We start from the raw sequence: 22,586 nt of genomic DNA, 5'->3' as shown, positions 1-22,586 counted from the left end.
CGACCACGCGCAGGCTCCGAATCCACGGACTACTTCTTTCTTGAATTCTTCAATCAGCTACAAGCTCCCCGCTTGCTTTTCTTTTAAATTCCAATGGTTGCAACAGTAATGATCTTCAAGATGTTGAAATCATCTCCACCATGAAAACCCTGAGTTTTGTGTAAAGGAAAGCTCCTCAAAGATCTCACACGAGATTCACACAAAACAGCAATGTATGAGCAACAATACAATATGGACTACCCTCAAAAACGTGGCTAGGGTTTTATTTATATACCTAGGGTAAAAACATAAAACCCTAAACGTTTAATGAAGTAGGGCTGAGTTGGAAATTCTGCAGAAAATTCAACCTGTGCGATTTTCGATCGATCGAGTCTATTCTTCGATCGATCGAGCCAGGCCGAGAGTCCCAAGTANATTTTAAGTTGAGAGGGAATTGTATTGCTGATTTTCATTTTCTAATTGATAAGTTTCATTCCAAGCTGCAGGGTTGGAAAGCTACGCTTCTCTCACAGGCTGGCAGAACTACCCTCATCTTCTCTGTTCTCCAATCCCTTCCGTTATACACCTTCTCTTGTTTTAAGGTTCCTGAATCGATTTGCAATAAAATGGATTCTATTGTGAGGTCTTTTTGGTGGGGTCATGAAATTGGAGAGAAAAAACTCCATTTGATCAATTGGAATAAAATCTACAAGCCTAAAAGATTGGGGGGGGGGGGGGTCTTGGCATCAAGAAGTTCAGCCCTATGAATCAAGCTTTGTTGGCAAAATAGTATTGGAGGCTTATTAATAGTCCCCAATCCCTCTAAGCTAGAACTTTTAAGGCCAAGTACCATCCTGATGAACCCTTGCAAGGACACACACCTAAAACACATCATTCCTGGGTTTGGAAAAATATTGTTAAGCAAGGTGATCCTATTCTTCGGGAAGGCAAATGGCTGGTTGGGGATGGTTTTGATATACCCCTTACACATCCTGATTGGTCACCAAACATAAGAGATAGTTCTTTGCTTCCTTCTTTGCGAACTGGCTCAGTAGAAGATCTTATTGATCATAATTCTAGAAGTTGGAAAGTGGATTTAATCAGGAGCTTATACCATCACCCTAAAGCGGTCAACATTTTGCAGATGCCCATTTCCAAAATCAATGATCCTAAGGATAGGCTTATGTGGAAATACTCAAGGGATGGGAATTATAGTACTAAGAGAGCTTATGAGTTGTTAACGGAAGACTCTTTAGGGACATAACAATTCCAGCAGGACCGGAAAATATGGAATGCAATTTGGAAAGTCCATGTTCCCTTAAGAGTTATCAATTTTGTGTGGAAACTTCTTCATGACAGCCTTCCTACCATGGCCACCCTTCATAGTAGAGGCATCAGTAATGATGACACTTGCCCCTTATGCAATGCTGAAAAAGATACTTCTACACATCTATTTCTCCTTTGTAGCTTTTCTAGTGCTTGTTGGTTTGGTTCTGATCTTGGTTTGCATATTCCTGTTATCACCAATGTGACTATTCAGTCTTGGTTAAAAGACTATATCAGCTCTTGCTTGACTAATGAAGATCAAAAATTGGTCATCCTTCAACCAATGTTTTCTATTTTGTGGTTAATCTGGAATCACAGAAACAAAGTGCTTCACCAAGGCTATAACCCGAATCCCTTAGAGGTTATTCTAACAGCCAAAACTTTATCTTGCAGGTACAGGACGGCTTATACAGGTCCATACCATCATACCAGAGAGCCTAGAGCAGCCAAGTCAAACCATCTCACAGCTGCAGGGCAATATCAGCTCATCATCAAACTAGCTGAAGCAAGAAGAACAAAGCCACAAAGGAGGGCATATGCTTTTGTAGCTGTAAATATGCAGGGAGCGGAAGTGTTTTCAGGGGTAAATTGCAGTCTCGCCAACACAGTAATAGGAGTTCTTCTCGAAGCAATGGTGGAAGCTGGTATCATAGCTAAAAACTATGGATTTCAGCATGTTTTGTTCTTAACTGACAGGGTCAATCTTCGTCAAGTTTTCAAACTAAGGAAAAGCACAGATTGGCTGGATAGTAGTAGGATAGCTGATCTGAATTTTCTTTCTCAAAATGGTGTGTTTTGTAATACTCTGGTTGTCCCTCATGTAGTAGTTAAGGCTGTGTGGTGTTTTGCTAAACAGGCTGTGAACACACCCTTGTACTATAGGTGGTTCAATCCTGCTCTAAGTTAAATGTATGAACTCTTCCTTTGTATGGTATCAAAAAAAAAAAAAAAAAAGACAACGTTAGATTTTAAGTAATAAACGTTTGGACTTCAATAATAAATTTGACTAGAAAACTATTAATTTTAATCATAATTTTGACAGAGAGATAATGGAAGAATCTACTAGAAAATTTTCACTTTTTTATTTTATTTTTAATACAAGATAGAATTTCTATTCTAACATAATCTAAGTGTATATGTGTGTGAAGCTCTCTCTTGGAGACTTAAATTCTGATCCTTGCCTTCCACACTCTACAAATATTTATACTTGTGGAGTGACTATCGCACCAAGGGTGTGCGGACATCCGAAAAAATTTCCACTTTTGAATTGTCTAAATAGAGCAAAACACATTAACATAGTGCACATCATTCAAAGGAAGGACAACTTCTTAAAAATAACTTTTACACACTAAAAGATAGATAGATATAATATATTTTGAGCAAGACTTATGAACAGATTGAACTGTTTTAGACCCCTTAAAACACACAGATTGCGTAGCCTAGATTAATTAGCCAAGTTGTTACTTAGTCAAATTAAGCAATTCTAGGTTAAACTTCTGCAGCCACTCGATTCCAACTTTACAATATGAAACCAACTTTGAGCAAGTCTAAATAAGACTAAATACAATGTTTTGATCATGGTTTGCCAACATTACAAATTAGAGTTCTAAATACATAAAATCCTAAGACCTTAGAACCTAACAACTTAGATACAATATTTAGGTGCTGTTAATTAGGTTCTTCTTTTAAGATTCTGACATGTGAATTTTTTCTTATGGGATGAAACTTTATTTTTTTAGTTAAGTATCCACATGTCAGAATGTTAAAAGAAAAATCTAAGAAACTACACTTAAAGTATTGTACTTAATTTTGTCCATATATTTTATAGGTTAATAAAGGGCCTTCTTTCATCTGAGGCCATAAGCCATTTCCTTAAATGACTTTTTTTTTTTGAGAATCATTTCCTTAAATGACTTAGAGGTTCAGTCGACCTTGATAATAATTAAAATACTTTATAATCATCGTTCTATACATATATAGATTTTGCGTAAATTTGCTTCAAGAAAATGACTTTGAAATATTATAAAAGAGTTCATTATTAAAAACCGCATATTATAAAAGAGGTTAGTTTAAAAATTCACCTTCTTGTTTTCTCTTGATTTCAACTTTATTTAAAAAAAAAAATTTGACAGCTAGGATTGTTGGGAGACCTTCATAATTTTCTAGAATTTGACAAGGGATAGCCATTGATTACTATGAGAATAATACGAAAACCGTTAAACTTAACATGAACAAAGTTTCCCATGAATTAGGTTGAAAGAATTTTCTTCAATTTTTTCGTGACAGTTCATACCATTCATGTATTAGATCACATTATCTATTAAATTATTTTAAAAAGTCACATGATTTTTAAATAAGTTTACATATGAATGCTCGCTTGATATTTCACATAATAGGTTGAAGGAACTTTACTCTAATCCAATTGTAATGAAAATTCTATCCATCTAAAAAAAAAGAAAAAGAAAAAAGAAATGGAAGGATGCACATACATGTTCCAAATCACATGTTGACAGCTCATTGACAGATAGTGCATGAAGAATATGATTATGAAAACAACCTACCATGTTTTTATAGAGTAATTCTTAGGTATACTCAGAGCATGGAGATCATCTTCTCACATTTATGGTGGGGTTCACCATAAATGTGAGAGGAGAGAACATAATTTCTTTATACTCCGAAAGTACTTAATAATTTTTCTTTTTTTATATGGAGTAAAATGTAGCTATTTTCGTTTTTATTTATTTCAATTTATTTTATATAATGTACATTGGTTAGACACATATATATTCAGATGATCTAATTCTTAGAATTATTAGCTAATTTGTTTATGTACAAATTTTCACTTTTTAAAAAATACAATTATGGTTTTTTCCCCACTTTTTACAAATCAACAAATTAATTAGTAAAAAATTAATCCAAACACCCACTAAATCTAACTTAAAAGTGAATTTCTCATGAAATATTAATTAAAATAAACTAACTTTATTCGGAGGAGCCAAATTTTATTCTAATCACAAGTTAGAATATCATGTGCTAAACTTTCATACAATATATTTTTTAATGACTCATGTGTGAAGTGTTAGCCCTTCTTTAGGAGGAGGGAATTGAATGGAATAGAAATGAATGAAGAGAATAATTTTAGAAAATTATTTATTTTCTTTGTTTGGGAGTTTATGTAAGAAGGAATGAAATAGGTAAGAGGGAATACTTATTCCTTTCTATTATCTTTAAACCTCAAATTTTCATTCCCTTGAAATTTGGAGGAATTGGACGAAATGAAGTTAGATTTAATGAGTTTTTTTTAACTAAAATTCTCAAAATACTCCTATATATTCAACATTTTATTTTAAAACAGAAATCTAATAGTAATATTGTCATAAAATAATTTCATTTATTTCCCTTTATATTAATCCCAAAAAAAATTACTTACATTTCATTCATTTTCATTCATTTTTATTCCTTTACTTTAAAACATCTAAATAAGGTTACTTAATTCCATTCAATTCTTTTCTATTCATTTTCCTTGCGTAAATACATTTCGGGTACGTTTGGTATGCTATAATAGCATCTATAATAGAATAATTATTCATATGTAATAGCGATTTGGTCATTTGGTTGTGTCTTTATTACATGGATTAGTTATTACATTGGAATAACTATTCTTTAAATTGAAGAATAACTATTCCTCTTTAAAACAAATATAAGGGCACGTTTAGCACACTGTAATGATTATTACATGGGAATAAGAATAAGTATTACAAGGGATACATTAAATTGGAATGTAATAAGTATTACTATTCATTAGTTTGATGACCATTTAGGAATACTGGAATAGAATCCTGAATATGCATCCACAATTTAGTAAAGTATAAAAAGAAGGTGTAATTAAATCATTTGTAAGTCAATTTTTTCTAAAATACACTTATTTTAGGGTGTTCAAAATAGAGCTAATAATTAATAACAAAGAAAATTTATTTTCTTTCCTTTTGAAGATGTGGCAACTAATGGCTTTTTAGGGAATTTTTTTTTAAAGTTATTACATAAGGTGAAGGAATAGATATTCAGTATTTTTGATATGAAATAGTTATTCCTCATTTTGAAAAATAACTATTCATAAAGAATAAGTATTCATTGTAATAAAAACATAACCAAACAACTGAATAGTTATGTCATGTTTATTACATTAATGTGCTTATTACAGTCTGCCAAACGTGCCATAATAACTATTCTTTAGTGCATATAATAGTTTTTGAAATTAATATATTTTCAAAAATATAAAGTTTCCTTATACATTATCTTTTACAAGCTTTCCATATTTAACAACAAAATTTATGGATAGAAATAGTTATTCCATTACAATGTCTTCTGTGCGTACCCAATTTCTGCTATGTGGACCGAGCTCGGAATTTGGGCTCACAATCTACTTGTATAGTGGGCCTAGTATTTCCTACTATGTGCAATTCCGGCTCAAATTCCTTTGTAGTTTCCCTAAATCTCAATGCACACCCTTACTCCCTTCTCTAGGTTACTCACTCCCAGGTCTCGCCCATTTGCTCTTACTCGCTCTTTCTTACTTTTCTCACCAGAACTGCCAACTCCCTATTTCTCATTCTCTTATCCTTTTTATAGCCTCATGTTGGTGGAGGCGTCATGATTATTCCCTCAGTTCACTCGTGTGGATGGGGTCTAACTTAATTATTCCTAATGAAAATACACTATGATCGAAACAGTGGTAATGGCATTGGAACTGACTCCAGCCTCCAAAAGTCTGCTCGGCAGTGATATCCTCAAGGAAAATCGGGTTGTCGAGAACTTGGGTACCCTCAAGCAAACGCACTCTCGATCAAGTTAAAGTTGGTCGATAGAGGTTTGTTTTTAACATGTTCGAGATAGGATGGACTCATTATGGTTTTTAGACTTAGATTGGGCCTTAGAGTGTGTTTGAATCAAGGCCACGGGTCCAACGAGGTCGGGGTTATGGACCGTACCATAAGGCCTGGGCCCAAGGTCCAATGGGCCTGGGGCCCTACCCCATACATCTTCTATTTCCAATAATAAAAATTACTATTCATAATATAATCTACATTCAATGTACCAAACAGACCCTTATTTATATCTCTTTTCAGTCCTCTATAATCATTCAATTCTATCACAATGTTTGTTGTAATCCTAACTTTACAATTACTTATAACCAAAACAATTCTTGTTCTCAAAAAAAAAAAAAAAAAAACCTTTAATATGTAATCATTGACTGTTTACGCAAATTTAAGCACGAATCTTTTTAATTACTACAGGCTGTACAAATCATCGTACAAGTTCTGAGGTGTTCCAATCAGTCTGTAACAGTAGTCAACCTTAGCATATCTCGTCACACAAGTCATGGCGGCTTTTGTTTTTTTGGTTTTTGTTTTGGTGAAGTGGGCGGCTTTGTTTATTTTGTTCTAACTTCTAAACAGATTGGTTATACCGACTAACAACATAACATAAAAAGTCCACGGGTCCTGTAGTGTCCCTTTCTAAAAAGAAGTTTTAATGGCTTTTGCGAGAGCAATACTAGGACCACATAATTAATTATAATTTTGGTCATAATTCGTTATGTCGTGAATTATGAGTGGTAAAAATATGGTTGTGAGTTCATGTAGGTCTACATATTTATCATTCATAACTCGCCACATGGCGAGTTGCAGCTAAAATTGTGGTCAATTATGTGATTCTAGCATTACTCTCTTTTCTCAATAATTCAATTATATTACTCAGTCACCAAATCAATCTCAGCGCCTTCGGTTATCAATTTGAGTAATTTTTTTTTTTTTTGGTGCTTAAATGATTAATTTAGTCATTCAATTATTAAAAAAAAATTTAATTTAATCCCATAATTATTAATTGTATCAATGTGGTCCCTTGACATTTAAATAAAGTCTTTGTCATATTTATGTTTTTTCTACATAATTAAAGAACTAAATTAGTAATTTACCTATTTTGTTTTGCTTGATTTGGGTTTATTTTGTTCACTCACTCATATAGAAAATTATAATACTCGAGTGTATAATAAACATATACTTTCTCATCACACATAAAAAATAGGCCATATTATGATTTTTTTAGGAAAGTCATGTTATGAATTTAATTATAAGATTTGCTATTATATGAGAGAAGAGAATAGATATTTATTTTACTTTAGAGTGTTATATAATTACCCCAATCAAATAATTCTATGATGTGAAAATTTATTAAATGAGGATAGCAAAATTAATATATTATTTAATTTAATGAGTTATCAACATAATATGTTATTAAGAATTTTTACTAATTATAAGAAATGAGAAATAAGTGTTAAAAAAATATTCATGATATCTAATTTTTAGGGATATAATTATGCTAATTTGTCAAACAAAAAAAAAGAAAAAAGAAAAGAAAGAAAAAGATATACATACTAGAAGTTGGTATATGTAATTTGCTCTTTTTAGCCGAAGAACATGTGTTTGGATCTCATTAGCTGTATTGTGAAAAAAACAAAACTTAGCAAGAAAAAAAAAAGCCAGTTGAGTTTTTATTTTTGCATAATTCATAGTTAGAGGATAATATTAAGAAATGTTAGTTAGCTATAAGTTGACAAAAATTTAGCTACAAAATTAGGTTATAACCTTATCTAATATCTTTTTATTGGAGATAAATTTTGACAAATTCACCATTAGATTACATTTTCTTTTTATATCTTCTATGCTTACAAAATTTCTAGAAAATTAAAGATTAATAGCTATATCATTAATAAATTATTTAAATTGCAAGTTTTGTAGTTTAAAATTATGCATAAAATATAATTTTATAGATCGTATAGTAAATAATATTTAATTGACAGAAAATTTAACATGTGTATTAAGAGCGTAAATAATATGCAATCTAACAGTTAGATTTTTTAAATTTGTAATAATGTTAATGATATTGAATAAATTGAATAAAATTGTAGACAAATTTTGTAACTAAATTTTATAAAAAAGGAAAAAAAAGAAAAAGAAAAAAGAAAGAAGACAAAATACAGTTGAGTTATGAATATCTTTGTCCAAATTTAGTTTATTTTGTACGAGTGAAAAAGTCAATAGAGCCTATATATAACATAGACGTTACCAATTACCCACCGTCTCGCCAGCCTAGCCCATCCCTCTGTTTTTTACTTTTCTTCCCTCCATTCAAATCTTGACGTTCACTCTCTCTCTCTCTCTCTCTCTCTCTCTCTGTGGAAATTGCTGATTCATTATGTTCTTCAATTTCGTTTCGTAATTCGGTACCTCTACCTACAATTCAAATCTCTTCTCTCTCGCTGGATCAAGGTATGGTTATTTTGTTCACTTTTCACTTTTCATTTTCATTCTGTCGTTCATAATATTTAGCTTTTCTCTTTACTTTACCATTCTCTTTAAGGTTCTATATTTCAAAATTTACTTGATATTTCATATATTTTATATTTGTGATTAGTCTCGAATTTATTTTTCTAAACTCAACAAGTTAAATCCCATATATAATTAGATCACAAGCCTACTAATCGGAACTTGCTAATTTTGAATTCCAATATAAATTGAATTCAAAGAATCAGATTTATGCGCCTAATTACATTGGTTATGTGAGCGCATATTTTCCACCAGCTTTGCTCAGTAATTATAAAATATATGTTCTGTAAATTGAATTCGATGTTTTGTATTTTGGTGAATGGTGATGATAATTGATGCTTGACAAGGTTAATTCGAATGGTATGATCTCGAGTCGTTTCACAGGCAAGTTGATATTATTTGAAATTGAAATGGAGTACATGTTCTGCTCTTTAGCAATAAATAAATTCTCGAGGATTTAAGCATTACCTTTTCTTGTAAAGGTGTTAAAAAAAAAGAAAAAAAAAAAACAAATTCAAGAAAGAATTGAGTTAATAATGATTGAGTGCTGTCACACTGCATGTATGGAAATTGATATGTTATGTCTCCATATTATGAACATACTTCATAAGCGTGGACAAAAAAAATGGTTTTCTTTTCAATTTTCCTCTCTTTTTCCTCCCTCATGTTTCATGAACTCATAATTTACAAATTGATTCTCTCTCTTGTTTCCACCCTTTGGTTTTTTATTTCGTTTATGTCTGTCAAGTCCTTTATGATGTGGTGACCATAATTTTTGGCTTTGATCATGACAGAAATTTGATGAAAAACATTTTAATCAATCTTGTAATTTTTATGTGAACAGGTTTAAAAATGATCTTTAATGTATTTATTTTTTGGGCTTCAGGTGTCAGTCTTTTATTAAGCAGCTGGAATTGAAAGCTTTTGGTGAGATGGTATCATGTTTTAGATTTTCAAGAACAGAAATACATACCAATTTGAGTTGGAGTTTTTAGGCGCAACCATATGTTAATACTTTTGATTTTTTGGAGCCCTGTCCCATTGAGGAGTATCATATAATGATATGTTCATGTTATGGTCAATGGGACTTGTTCTTTTTGCTGTTTTATAGATGGGCAAGGTTGAAACTCATAGTACAATGAGATGAACAAATCAATGTGGCACATTGGTGTTATCCTGATGAAAAAACTCGTCCACTGTTGCATAGGGTATAGAGTTGATTGGAGAAAACTGCTTTTTGTTGGGGTAATTTTGACAATATCTGGCATCGTGTTTCAAATGTTTATACTTCCTTATCCACTGCACATGTTATTTCTGTCACCTCCTGTTAAGTTTTCATCGTATGAATCTTTGAATGGTACAATTCCATTGAGGGAGGCCCTAACTGAGGCAAGGGCTGAACAGTTTCAACTTATTCAAGCTGGCCCCATTGTTTCAGTGAATTCTTCTATTAAGTTGATTGAATCAGTGCCAGTTGAGCAGATGAGGAAGGCCACTCCTCTAAGGAGAAACTCTACATCTAGAAGGAGAAAAAAGATTAAACCAGAAGGCAATCCAAAATTTCTACCTCCTCTTCCTCCTCCTCCGCCTCCTCATAAAACCATTCCATCTCACTTGCAGGTAGAATTATTGAGAGTTGTACTTTTGTTTTCTTTTTTGAAATTTAACAAAGGGAGTTATTACCAATGGTTTTACCTTCGTGTCTATATTTTCAGAGATACATTTGGTCCTTGTCACCAAATGAGGCGCTTGTGTATGCCAAAAAAGAGATTGAGCATGCCCCTATGGTTGTTGATGATCCTGATCTGTTTACTCCCTTATTTCAGAACGTCTCTGTTTTCAAAAGGTATATTTTATAGAAAGGTTTTCATGCTTGCTGTGTCATGCCTGTTGTTTATATGACTTTCATGTTATCTTAAGTAATGCTCTGAATTATGATTGATATTTATTTTTCTTATCAAAAAATGATTGATATTTATTTTCCATTGGTTTGACTGATAAGGTTTATTTTCTCACATATTACTTACTTGAACAAATGTAAAAGTAATGGTTCAGAATGTCAGGTTGGATTTTGAATTTTTAGAGAATTTATCGTTTGCTATCTTGCATGGTATGAGAAACATTACCAAGCAAACCTCAAAATAGGTCATTTATTTTTGAAATTCTGCATCTTCCTGATTGGTTTATCTATTATTATTGTTGGATCGTATGTTGAGATTTAAGTTGCAAATCTTTAGAAGACAGTTTTAGAGATAGTTTAGATTTAAGTTGAACTCACGATCCCACCCTACACCCATTCTTTTCAGAGGACAAAATGCCATTTGAGCCAAAGCTCATTGGCCAAATGATTACATAAGCTATTAAATATGTGTATAAAGTAGTGCATTGCCTGCTTGAAATAATTAACATGAAGGGTGACTTGTGGAACAGGAGGAAATCCAGGATTAAAAAAAAAATGTAATCACAGTTTTGGTACACATTGGGCAGTAGGTTGGGATTCAATTCTTTTAGTTGATCCTCTCCCTTCCACTTCCCAAAAAAAAAAGGAAAAAGTCTCAAAGATTTAAGCAGGTTCTGTGTGATAGGCAACGTAAAACATTAGTGCAATCCACTGCATTCCCACCTCCATTATGCTCATTGTATATATTGATTGCTACACACACTCAGTCCCATGCAGTTGTTCTGGCTAAGGATCTCTCATCCAAATAAGAGGTGGAGCCAGTGGGGGTGGGGGATTGCTTGCACTGAACAATATTCCAACTTTGAGAGAGAAGAAAACTAAAGAAATGACTTCAGTGTGGAAAATTGTCCCCCCTCTGATCAATAGTAAGCACCAGATACAGAAATTGGAGATGAAAGATGGATTTATATAGATGCTATGTTAGACACTGACATTCATTAGTGTGAATTAAAGGATAAAGCCATGCATCTCAAAAGATGAAAGTCTTTGTTGTGGCGTAAATAAATTTTTACAAAACATTGATTAAGCTGATAGTTTGTCTTAAGAGAAAAAAGGTAGTAGTTGGTTGGTAACAATGAATAGGTGAAAGTTGGTACATTGGAAATATGATAGGTTTACGGGAAAGACAGTCTTTCTTGAGAAATCAAGATAATTTGCATGTCATGTATGAGAATAAGATTTAGTTTTTTCAGCTATGAATACAATTAGCCAGTACATTTTCATTTAACTAGTTCCCCCAGCAACCAACCAAGCCAGCCACATTACACACATCTACATGAAGGATATTGTTGACGTTGGAGTGAAGAACGGCACTTAGAGATAGGATAGGATAGGATGGTTTCAATGTCGCTTTGCAATGGTAAACAATGGTTCATGGGAACATAACCCAAAGTTCCACGGGAAGAATATATGAGAGCATTATGTGTAGGCTCGGTTCCCTTTGAGTATGAAGACTTCGACGAGGTACTTTCCAAATTGGGGAAGACTGGAATGGTATGGTAAAAACAAGCTAGTTTTGAGCGACTGGCAGCACATGTACAAAACTGGCCCAAGTGAGCCTGATTGGGAGTTTTTTTAGAGGGTTACGAGATGAAATAAGAGCAAATCTGAAATTATTCAGACCCATGACTATGATTTATGCCACGAGTCTTGAACTGGCCACAAGAGGAAAAATTGCAGAAGTTACATTGAACAACTCCAAAACAGAAATTTCTACTTGCACCAAATAATGTTGGCACCACCTTGACAGCACAACTGCCATTCAGGAACTTGAGTTGGGTGGAGATGCAAGCCCAACAGGACAAAGGCTTGTATTACAACTGTGACGAAAAATTTGCTGGGACATCATTGCAAGTTACAGCATGTATTCTTATTGGAGAAACCATGGAAAATATGGAGGAAGAAGGAAATCCAATAGAAGCCAATCCAGAAGAAGAATTGGTGGGGACCCTTGAGAAATCCTTACATGCTTTCTTTGAAATGATCTCCCCCCGATCTGTTTGAGTAACCAACATCATATATGGCTGATGGGTGTGCATCCTAATTGCTATAGGCTACACGCATAATTTTGTGAATTCTAAGCTTGCACAGAAACTAAAGTGCTGCTTGGATTCATGGTTAGCCAATGGTAGTAGGCTACAGTGTGAACAGATATTTCATGCTGTGCCTATTGAAATCCAAGGGTATTAATTTCATATTATTAAAGATGAGAATAAATAATATAGATAAGCATAAGCAATAAAGAGAGAAGAACATGAGGGATTATGTGGTTTGGCCAACGGCCAACATTTACGGGATAAAGCCCTAGCGGCTACATCTTTATTGTATGATTAAGTCAACAATTACAGTGAAACCTTAATAGAGTATATATAGAGACTAGAAGCTAGGGTTAGCCCGACATAGGCTTACAACATAATTAGGCCTCTTAGGCCATTATGTCAATATAAACCCAATAGCTTTAACACATACAATTATGTACCTTTGGACTTATAGGTGTCAAATGTGGTGTTAGGAATTTAGTGGCTACAAAGCCTTAGATAGACTCTTCATGACTAGAACAATTTTACTATGGATTTCTTAGTATATAACCAGAAGTATATCCTACAAGAGTAAGCCACCAGCAAGGCAGGGAATGGATCTTTGCATTCTATGCAATGATTGGCTTGTCAAGGGTTAGAAGCCTATCTAATGAAGACGGTGGAGGCCTGAGAAAAGGGGTTGGAGGATGAACTGCGTCATGAACAAGCTGTAGTATTGGACTATTTCTCAACAGATTATCAATTGGTGTTCCATGTGCCAACGGCAATTCCACCTCCATGCTCACATGATCATTGCATTAATTTGGAATCAGGTTCAGGGACCATTAATGTAAAACCATACCGCTATGGACATGTTCAAAGGCCAAGATCAAAAAAGTAGTTAAAGAAATGCTTGATATAGGAGTTATAAGGCTTAGTACTAGTCCTTTTTCTTCACCAGTCCTTTTAGTTAAAAAGAATGATAGATCATGGAGTTTTTCTGTGGATTATCGTGCATTGAATCGAGTAATAACGAAAGCCTTTACCCTATACCTATGATTGATGAATAACTAGATGAGCTTCATGGGGCTGTCTACTTCTCCAAATTGGACCTTAAATCCAGTTACCATCAAATAAGAGTACAACCAGAGATAAGACGGCGTTCCACATACATGAACATGATGGTCATTAAGAATTTTTAGTGATGCCCTTTGGCATCACCAACACCCTTGCCACCTTTCAATCATTGACGAATGACATCTTCTGGGTGGCATTGCAGTTGTATGTGCTGGTATTCTTTGATGATATCATGGTCTATTGCAAGAATTGGTCAAATCATGCATGCCACATAAACATCATTTTTCAAACTTTGATGGAACACTAGTTATATGCTAATTGTGCCAAATGTTTAATAGGGTGAATAGAAGCATTCGGGGCGTATTATTAATACAAAGGAGTACTTATAAAATAATAATAATAATGCTCATGTGGCTGGCCGAAGTAGAATTTTCCTTCCAAACACTTAAGCAGGCCATGACCTAAACCCCAGTCTTGGCCTTATCCAAATTCACAAAAAAATTCTTGGTGGAAGTTGACGCTTGAGAAAGGGTCTCGAAGTACATGATGGATTCGTTAAAGTGGAAACATGAAGTTTGCAGCAAGATTTTATGGACCATTTCAGGTGGTAGAATGAGAGGGAAGGTGACTTACAAATTAGACTTACCCACAGGGACATGTCTCCATCCTGTGTACCATGTTTCTCAACTGAAGAAACAGCTTGTGCAAAGGGTCCAAGCTATGTTGGAACTACCATAGATAAGCAATGAAGAGGAAGTGGTTTTGGAGCCACAGTGGATAATCAATTTCCATTGGGTTAAGTTGGGACGGAAAGTTACTTATGAAGCTTTAGTCCAATGGCAAGGATTGTTGGTTGAGGATTCCATGTGGGAGCCAAATGATTAATTAGAACTTCAATTTCTTACATGAATCCTGAGGTCAAGATTTGTCTTCAAGAAGGTGGGAATTTATGGGCCAGGCAGCCAGCAACCAACCAAGCTGGCCATGTTACCCATATATGAAGGATAATGTTGATGTTGAGTGAAGAATGGTGCTTAGAGATAGGATAGGATGGTTGAAAGTTGATTAGGTTATCTTATCTCAGATGATCAGTTGATGATCATTAGATAATAAGAGTTATACTTAGTTACAATTAAATGAAGTTATGACTTAGGTCAAGATGAGTATAACCGTGGTGCTGTCCATAGTGACCGGGATTATCTCTGATTAGGAGTCATCTCTTAAATCTTTATCTTGTTTCTTGTTTATCCTTCTCTTTATTAGTAGAAGGGGGGTATGATACTTATGTAAGGGAAATGTGCAATAAAATGAGAAAATCATTTTTCCAAACTTCTTCCTTTTCCCTTTAGCAGTATTGGCCGGCCTCAAACTCGACCATATGTACACTTGCACCTTATATCATTGACAGAATCACTAGGTTTTATCATACTGATACGAGCTGAATATATTAGTTGCAGAGGTTAGGAGCATGTCATCAAGGTAATGGAATGATATAAAAAATCAGAAACTGCAATGATGGTTGAGTTATTTTTGAGATTTTGGACCTTTATGCCGTTGTCTTCACTTGTATTCTCCACTATTTAGCAACAGTTGCCAGCAGAACCATTGGAGCACAAGCTTGCCCTTTCTTTAAGTATACCAGGCTTTATATTCATCTTTTACCGACATAAAATATTATATATATCTACATGCTATTGTTTTTGCTCTTTTATATATATATATATATATGTATATATATATTATACTTGGTAAAAATTATATTTTTGCGTCAATTACAGGAGCTATGAATTGATGGAAACGATACTTAAAGTGTTCATTTACCGTGATGGAGCGAGGCCTATTTTTCACCAACCTCATCTCAGAGGAATTTATGCTTCTGAAGGATGGTTCATGAGGTTGATGGAGGCAAACAGGCAGTTTGTGACAAGAGACCCTGAAAAGGCTCACTTATTTTATCTTCCGTACAGTGCACGCCAGCTGGAGATGGCACTCTATGTACCTGATTCACATGATATGAAACCGCTATCAATCTTCCTGAGGGACTATGTGAACATGATTGCAGCAAAGTATCCCTTCTGGAATCGCACACATGGGTCAGATCATTTCCTTGTTGCTTGCCATGACTGGGTACAGTATCCCGTTTCTTTTGATCATGGAAATGCTTGGATGTGTCCGTCTAATTTTGCTAATGTTGATAACTCCTTTTAAGACTCGAAGAGCAATTTCTCCTTTCTTTATATATGTATCAGGCTGGTTTAAATCCTTTGTGAAAAAATTAAAATGTGATTGAACTTTAAAGTTTCTTGGGCTTAAACAGATGTAACATGTGTAGATGAATGGGGGAACGACCTTAGAAAAAAAATGAAGGGATGAAGGCTGAGGCTTATTTTCTTTGAAAAATATAAGAACCAACTTGATGAAATTTTCTCAAAGCGTTTAGGAAAACTTGGTTGCTCTCATCATACATTGAATTATGCACTACTTGTACTTCCATATTATGCCATTGGCGTATTGTATGCAGGGTGTAATTCAACCCGTAAGGCTTTCTTAACTTTATATTTTCTACTTTTGAAAATTCTGGCAATACAATTTCAATTTGTCATTACTATTGACATATTAGAAGTTCCTCCTCTTCTGACACATGCATCCCATTATTTATGGAGGCTTCAGTTTTAAATTTTGTTTTTAGATCAACTGGGTGCCGTGCATAAAATGCTAGTTTTAGCTTCAATCTGCAAAATTGTTAAGTACTAATTTGTAGTTTTGGTTTGAGATGAGGCTACCTCAATTATGATGGCTATTAATGTCGGTGGTTCTGTGTCAAATTGTCTGCCCGAGGTCACAATCATACCAGCCTTGCAAAATTTGAGAATTCTTGGAATACAGGCATCTTTTTTTATTTTTGGAATACAGGCATCCACGTATCATGAATATCTGTCAAGATATTGCTATAATATTTACTCACCTAACTTTCCTCTTCTTATTTTTAAACTTTGCAGGGCCCTTATACAGTTACTGAGCACGAGGAACTATGCAAAAACACCATTAAAGCTCTATGCAACGCTGACCAATCGGAAGGAATCTTTGTTGGGGGCAAAGACGTTTCCCTTCCAGAAACTACCATAAGGACTCCTAGAAAACCTCTTAGAAATGTAGGTGGGAACAGAGTATCACAACGTCCAATCCTTGCATTTTTTGCAGGAAACATGCATGGTAGGGTCCGGCCCACACTTCTTAAGTACTGGAGTGACAGGGATGTAGACATGAAAGTTTATGGACCTTTACCAATTAGAGTCTCCAGAAAGATGTCTTATGTTCAACACATGAAAAGTAGTAAATACTGTATATGCCCAATGGGTCATGAAGTGAACAGCCCTAGAATTGTTGAGGCAATTTATTATGAGTGTGTTCCAGTAATTATTGCAGATAATTTTGTCCTTCCTTTTAGTGAAGTACTAGACTGGAGTGCATTCTCTGTGGTTGTGGCTGAGAAAGACATTCCCAAGCTGAAGGAGATTTTATTAGCTATACCGATGAGAAGATATCTTAAAATGCAAATTAATGTGAAGATGGTGCAGAAGCATTTTCTTTGGAACCCAAGACCAGTTAGATATGATTTGTTTCATATGATTCTGCATTCGATATGGTTTAGCAGGCTGAACCAGATTCAGATCCCAAGTTCATAGTAAATTTTTAAGTGTTCCTATGAATTCATATTGGTTTTCATAGTATGGTGTAGAAGTTGAATGCATCCAAAACTAGCAAGCGCGCTACATCCAAGAATGTAGGTGCTTAGCTACTGAGATTGAGAAGGAATCCAGAAACACCTTGTTGCCTCAGAGCTGGTTTGATTTTCACTAATTTTAAGTGCTTTGAAATGCAAGCTCGAATGCATAATTGATGGGTGGAGCACAAAGCCAGAATGGGGATTCATGATGAAGGTATGCTATGATTAATAATAAGTCAACATATGAAGACATGTGAATGTCATTTTGCGCAAGGATTTTGACTATTAGTTGCATCCACTTGCCTAAAATTAATGTTCACGCATCAAAAAAAAAAAAATGTTCACTATTTTTTTTTTGCTTGGTAAATAATGTTCACTCGCTGTTACTAATTTACTATTCCATACATTAATAATTAATTCCCCAATCAATTCCTCTTTCTTCTTTGCCTTTATATTTTGGCCTACAGTCATCAATTGCCGTAGTTGAAAGCTCAATTATTACTGGTTTAAGTACATCATCCTTTTGATATGCTGACCAAAAAAAAATAATAATAAGTACATCATCCTGTATTTTAAATGAAAGTGGACCACTTTGTGGGTAACTTTATTTGATGTGCTAAATCACCCATTCACCAATAATTGAACAAAGCAGGAGAGGCTGCCACAAGTGTTTTACTAGGAAGTATACCATCGTAACCATCCCGTCCATCATTTCTCCTTTTGATATCAAATGATGTTTAATTACGAGAATGACTAAAAAATTTACATAGCCGAAAATGAAAAAGACTACGAAAGTCTTTTACAGTTTTACTGTGGATAATTTTCTATTTCCGAATTCACTATTACTTTGTCCTTTTATGCACATTCATCACGAGTCTAAGCTTTTTGTTCATGCTGTACAGGAAAGACAAAAGAAAAAGAGGAGTCGTCATAATTATGGTAACGAGCCCGTGTACTATTTTTTTTTGGCTGAATAATAATAACTTGTACTTGTCACTTGACCTCATTGATAACAGGATGATGTAAATTTATTTCGTTGTACAATCACATTTATGTCTAGGGAGAGAAGGTTATAGACTTATAGGGACTAGGGACAGAGAGTGATCATTTACTGCTTTTTTTTTTTTTTTTTTTGATGATCATTAGATAATAAGAGTTATACTTAGTTACAATTAAATGAAGTTATGACTTAGGTCAAGATGAGTATAACCGTGGTGCTGTCCATAGTGACCGGGATTATCTCTGATTAGGAGTCATCTCTTAAATCTTTATCTTGTTTCTTGTTTATCCTTCTCTTTATTAGTAGAAGGGGGGTATGATACTTATGTAAGGGAAATGTGCAATAAAATGAGAAAATCATTTTTCCAAACTTCTTCCTTTTCCCTTTAGCAGTATTGGCCGGCCTCAAACTCGACCATATGTACACTTGCACCTTATATCATTGACAGAATCACTAGGTTTTATCATACTGATACGAGCTGAATATATTAGTTGCAGAGGTTAGGAGCATGTCATCAAGGTAATGGAATGATATAAAAAATCAGAAACTGCAATGATGGTTGAGTTATTTTTGAGATTTTGGACCTTTATGCCGTTGTCTTCACTTGTATTCTCCACTATTTAGCAACAGTTGCCAGCAGAACCATTGGAGCACAAGCTTGCCCTTTCTTTAAGTATACCAGGCTTTATATTCATCTTTTACCGACATAAAATATTATATATATCTACATGCTATTGTTTTTGCTCTTTTATATATATATATATATATGTATATATATATTATACTTGGTAAAAATTATATTTTTGCGTCAATTACAGGAGCTATGAATTGATGGAAACGATACTTAAAGTGTTCATTTACCGTGATGGAGCGAGGCCTATTTTTCACCAACCTCATCTCAGAGGAATTTATGCTTCTGAAGGATGGTTCATGAGGTTGATGGAGGCAAACAGGCAGTTTGTGACAAGAGACCCTGAAAAGGCTCACTTATTTTATCTTCCGTACAGTGCACGCCAGCTGGAGATGGCACTCTATGTACCTGATTCACATGATATGAAACCGCTATCAATCTTCCTGAGGGACTATGTGAACATGATTGCAGCAAAGTATCCCTTCTGGAATCGCACACATGGGTCAGATCATTTCCTTGTTGCTTGCCATGACTGGGTACAGTATCCCATTTCTTTTGATCATGGAAATGCTTGGATGTGTCCGTCTAATTTTGCTAATGTTGATAACTCCTTTTAAGACTTGAAGAGCGATTTCTCCTTTCTTTATATATGTATCAGGCTGGTTTAAATCCTTTGTGAAAAAATTAAAATGCGATTGAACTTTAAAGTTTCTTGGGCTTAAACAGATGTAACATGTGTAGATGAATGGGGGAACGACCTTAGAAAAAAAATGAAGGGATGAAGGCTGAGGCTTATTTTCTTTGAAAAATATAAGAACCAACTTGATGAAATTTTCTCAAAGCGTTTAGGAAAACTTGGTTGCTCTCATCATACATTGAATTATGCACTATTTGTACTTCCATATTATGCCATTGGCGTATTGTATGCAGGGTGTAATTCAACCCGTAAGGCTTTCTTAACTTTATATTTTCTACTTTTGAAAATTCTGGCAATACAATTTCAATTTGTCATTACTATTGACATATTAGAAGTTCCTCCTCTTCTGACACATGCATCCCATTATTTATGGAGGCTTCAGTTTTAAATTTTGTTTTTAGATCAACTGGGTGCCGTGCATAAAATGCTAGTTTTAGCTTCAATCTGCAAAATTGTTAAGTACTAATTTGTAGTTTTGGTTTGAGATGAGGCTACCTCAATTATGATGGCTATTAATGTCGGTGGTTCTGTGTCAAATTGTCTGCCCGAGGTCACAATCATACCAGCCTTGCAAAATTTGAGAATTCTTGGAATACAGGCATCTTTTTTTATTTTTGGAATACAGGCATCCACGTATCATGAATATCTGTCAAGATATTGCTATAATATTTACTCACCTAACTTTCCTCTTCTTATTTTTAAACTTTGCAGGGCCCTTATACAGTTACTGAGCACGAGGAACTATGCAAAAACACCATTAAAGCTCTATGCAACGCTGACCAATCGGAAGGAATCTTTGTTGGGGGCAAAGACGTTTCCCTTCCAGAAACTACCATAAGGACTCCTAGAAAACCTCTTAGAAATGTAGGTGGGAACAGAGTATCACAACGTCCAATCCTTGCATTTTTTGCAGGAAACATGCATGGTAGGGTCCGGCCCACACTTCTTAAGTACTGGAGTGACAGGGATGTAGACATGAAAGTTTATGGACCTTTACCAATTAGAGTCTCCAGAAAGATGTCTTATGTTCAACACATGAAAAGTAGTAAATACTGTATATGCCCAATGGGTCATGAAGTGAACAGCCCTAGAATTGTTGAGGCAATTTATTATGAGTGTGTTCCAGTAATTATTGCAGATAATTTTGTCCTTCCTTTTAGTGAAGTACTAGACTGGAGTGCATTCTCTGTGGTTGTGGCTGAGAAAGACATTCCCAAGCTGAAGGAGATTTTATTAGCTATACCGATGAGAAGATATCTTAAAATGCAAATTAATGTGAAGATGGTGCAGAAGCATTTTCTTTGGAACCCAAGACCAGTTAGATATGATTTGTTTCATATGATTCTGCATTCGATATGGTTTAGCAGGCTGAACCAGATTCAGATCCCAAGTTCATAGTAAATTTTTAAGTGTTCCTATGAATTCATATTGGTTTTCATAGTATGGTGTAGAAGTTGAATGCATCCAAAACTAGCAAGCGCGCTACATCCAAGAATGTAGGTGCTTAGCTACTGAGATTGAGAAGGAATCCAGAAACACCTTGTTGCCTCAGAGCTGGTTTGATTTTCACTAATTTTAAGTGCTTTGAAATGCAAGCTCGAATGCATAATTGATGGGTGGAGCACAAAGCCAGAATGGGGATTCATGATGAAGGTATGCTATGATTAATAATAAGTCAACATATGAAGACATGTGAATGTCATTTTGCGCAAGGATTTTGACTATTAGTTGCATCCACTTGCCTAAAATTAATGTTCACGCATCAAAAAAAAAAAAATGTTCACTATTTTTTTTTTGCTTGGTAAATAATGTTCACTCGCTGTTACTAATTTACTATTCCATACATTAATAATTAATTCCCCAATCAATTCCTCTTTCTTCTTTGCCTTTATATTTTGGCCTACAGTCATCAATTGCCGTAGTTGAAAGCTCAATTATTACTGGTTTAAGTACATCATCCTTTTGATATGCTGACCAAAAAAAAATAATAATAAGTACATCATCCTGTATTTTAAATGAAAGTGGACCACTTTGTGGGTAACTTTATTTGATGTGCTAAATCACCCATTCACCAATAATTGAACAAAGCAGGAGAGGCTGCCACAAGTGTTTTACTAGGAAGTATACCATCGTAACCATCCCGTCCATCATTTCTCCTTTTGATATCAAATGATGTTTAATTACGAGAATGACTAAAAAATTTACATAGCCGAAAATGAAAAAGACTACGAAAGTCTTTTACAGTTTTACTGTGGATAATTTTCTATTTCCGAATTCACTATTACTTTGTCCTTTTATGCACATTCATCACGAGTCTAAGCTTTTTGTTCATGCTGTACAGGAAAGACAAAAGAAAAAGAGGAGTCGTCATAATTATGGTAACGAGCCCGTGTACTATTTTTTTTTGGCTGAATAATAATAACTTGTACTTGTCACTTGACCTCATTGATAACAGGATGATGTAAATTTATTTCGTTGTACAATCACATTTATGTCTAGGGAGAGAAGGTTATAGACTTATAGGGACTAGGGACAGAGAGTGATCATTTACTGCTTTTTTTTTTTTTTTTTTAATGGTCATTTACTGCTTCTTTTATTTTAGGAAGCGACTTTACGATCTTGTAAAGCAATTCATAATTTCATACACATTAATTAGGTCATTCAGAAATTTGTATACTGAGCATATGTTTGATAGTTTCCATGAGTACATTCCAGTGTTAACTCGTAATTAATGAAATCAAAGTTTCGCTTTTGTGATGGTTTTTTTTTTTGGGGGTTGGCGTATT

The 22,586-nt window shown here is 34.4% G+C and overlaps 3 protein-coding genes across 5 annotated transcripts; all 3 read left to right on the top strand.

Moving 5' to 3' along the window:
- Window positions 1-1,348: 1,348 nt before the first annotated feature.
- On the top strand, window positions 1,349-2,212 carry LOC136065141 (uncharacterized). The gene has a single exon (XM_065767912.1). The coding sequence runs from the start codon at window positions 1,349-1,351 to the stop codon at window positions 2,210-2,212; it is 864 nt and encodes a 287-aa protein (XP_065623984.1).
- Window positions 2,213-8,436: 6,224 nt separating this feature from the next.
- Window positions 8,437-18,503, top strand: LOC111999822 (probable glycosyltransferase At5g03795). 2 transcript variants are annotated; one of them, XR_010627004.1, is made up of 6 exons: window positions 8,437-8,633; window positions 9,577-10,310; window positions 10,406-10,536; window positions 15,524-15,872; window positions 16,745-17,686; window positions 18,375-18,503. XR_010627004.1 is itself a non-coding variant. In XM_024031935.2 (5 exons), the coding sequence occupies exons 2-5, from the start codon at window positions 9,834-9,836 to the stop codon at window positions 17,429-17,431; spliced, it is 1,644 nt and encodes a 547-aa protein (XP_023887703.2). In that variant the 5' UTR covers window positions 8,437-8,633; window positions 9,577-9,833; the 3' UTR covers window positions 17,432-17,687. The 2 variants fall into 2 exon arrangements, 1 of the variants encoding a protein (XP_023887703.2); XM_024031935.2 differs by lacking the exon at window positions 18,375-18,503 and having other exon boundaries at window positions 16,745-17,687.
- Window positions 18,504-19,272: 769 nt separating this feature from the next.
- Window positions 19,273-22,552, top strand: LOC136065366 (probable glycosyltransferase At5g03795). Of its 2 annotated transcripts, XR_010627000.1 has the most exons (3): window positions 19,273-19,639; window positions 20,512-21,453; window positions 22,142-22,552. XR_010627000.1 is itself a non-coding variant. In XM_065768470.1 (2 exons), exons 1-2 carry the CDS (start codon window positions 19,304-19,306, stop codon window positions 21,196-21,198), a joined length of 1,023 nt encoding a protein of 340 aa, XP_065624542.1. In that variant the 5' UTR covers window positions 19,273-19,303; the 3' UTR covers window positions 21,199-21,454. The 2 variants fall into 2 exon arrangements, 1 of the variants encoding a protein (XP_065624542.1); XM_065768470.1 differs by lacking the exon at window positions 22,142-22,552 and having other exon boundaries at window positions 20,512-21,454.
- The last annotated feature ends 34 nt before the right edge of the window (window positions 22,553-22,586 follow it).

Source organism: Quercus suber, unplaced genomic scaffold (assembly GCF_002906115.3).
Source record: "Quercus suber isolate HL8 unplaced genomic scaffold, Cork oak 2.0 scaffold_26, whole genome shotgun sequence".
NCBI lineage: Eukaryota > Viridiplantae > Streptophyta > Magnoliopsida > Fagales > Fagaceae > Quercus > Quercus suber.
The sequence above is the reverse complement of the archived record's forward strand: the minus strand, read 5'-3'. Positions and strand labels throughout refer to the sequence as shown.

Bases quoted from the DNA above. Each gene is read 5' to 3' on its own strand.
- LOC136065366 (XM_065768470.1), top strand. From the start codon at position 19,304: ATGGAAACGATACTTAAAGTGTTCATTTACCGTGATGGAGCGAGGCCT. The intron at 19,640-20,511 runs GTACAGTATCCC...TAAACTTTGCAG, and splicing joins TTGTTGCTTGCCATGACTGG to GGCCCTTATACAGTTACTGA.
- LOC136065141 (XM_065767912.1), top strand. From the start codon at position 1,349: ATGGCCACCCTTCATAGTAGAGGCATCAGTAATGATGACACTTGCCCC.
- LOC111999822 (XM_024031935.2), top strand. From the start codon at position 9,834: ATGAACAAATCAATGTGGCACATTGGTGTTATCCTGATGAAAAAACTC. The intron at 10,311-10,405 runs GTAGAATTATTG...CTATATTTTCAG, and splicing joins CCATTCCATCTCACTTGCAG to AGATACATTTGGTCCTTGTC. The intron at 15,873-16,744 runs GTACAGTATCCC...TAAACTTTGCAG, and splicing joins TTGTTGCTTGCCATGACTGG to GGCCCTTATACAGTTACTGA.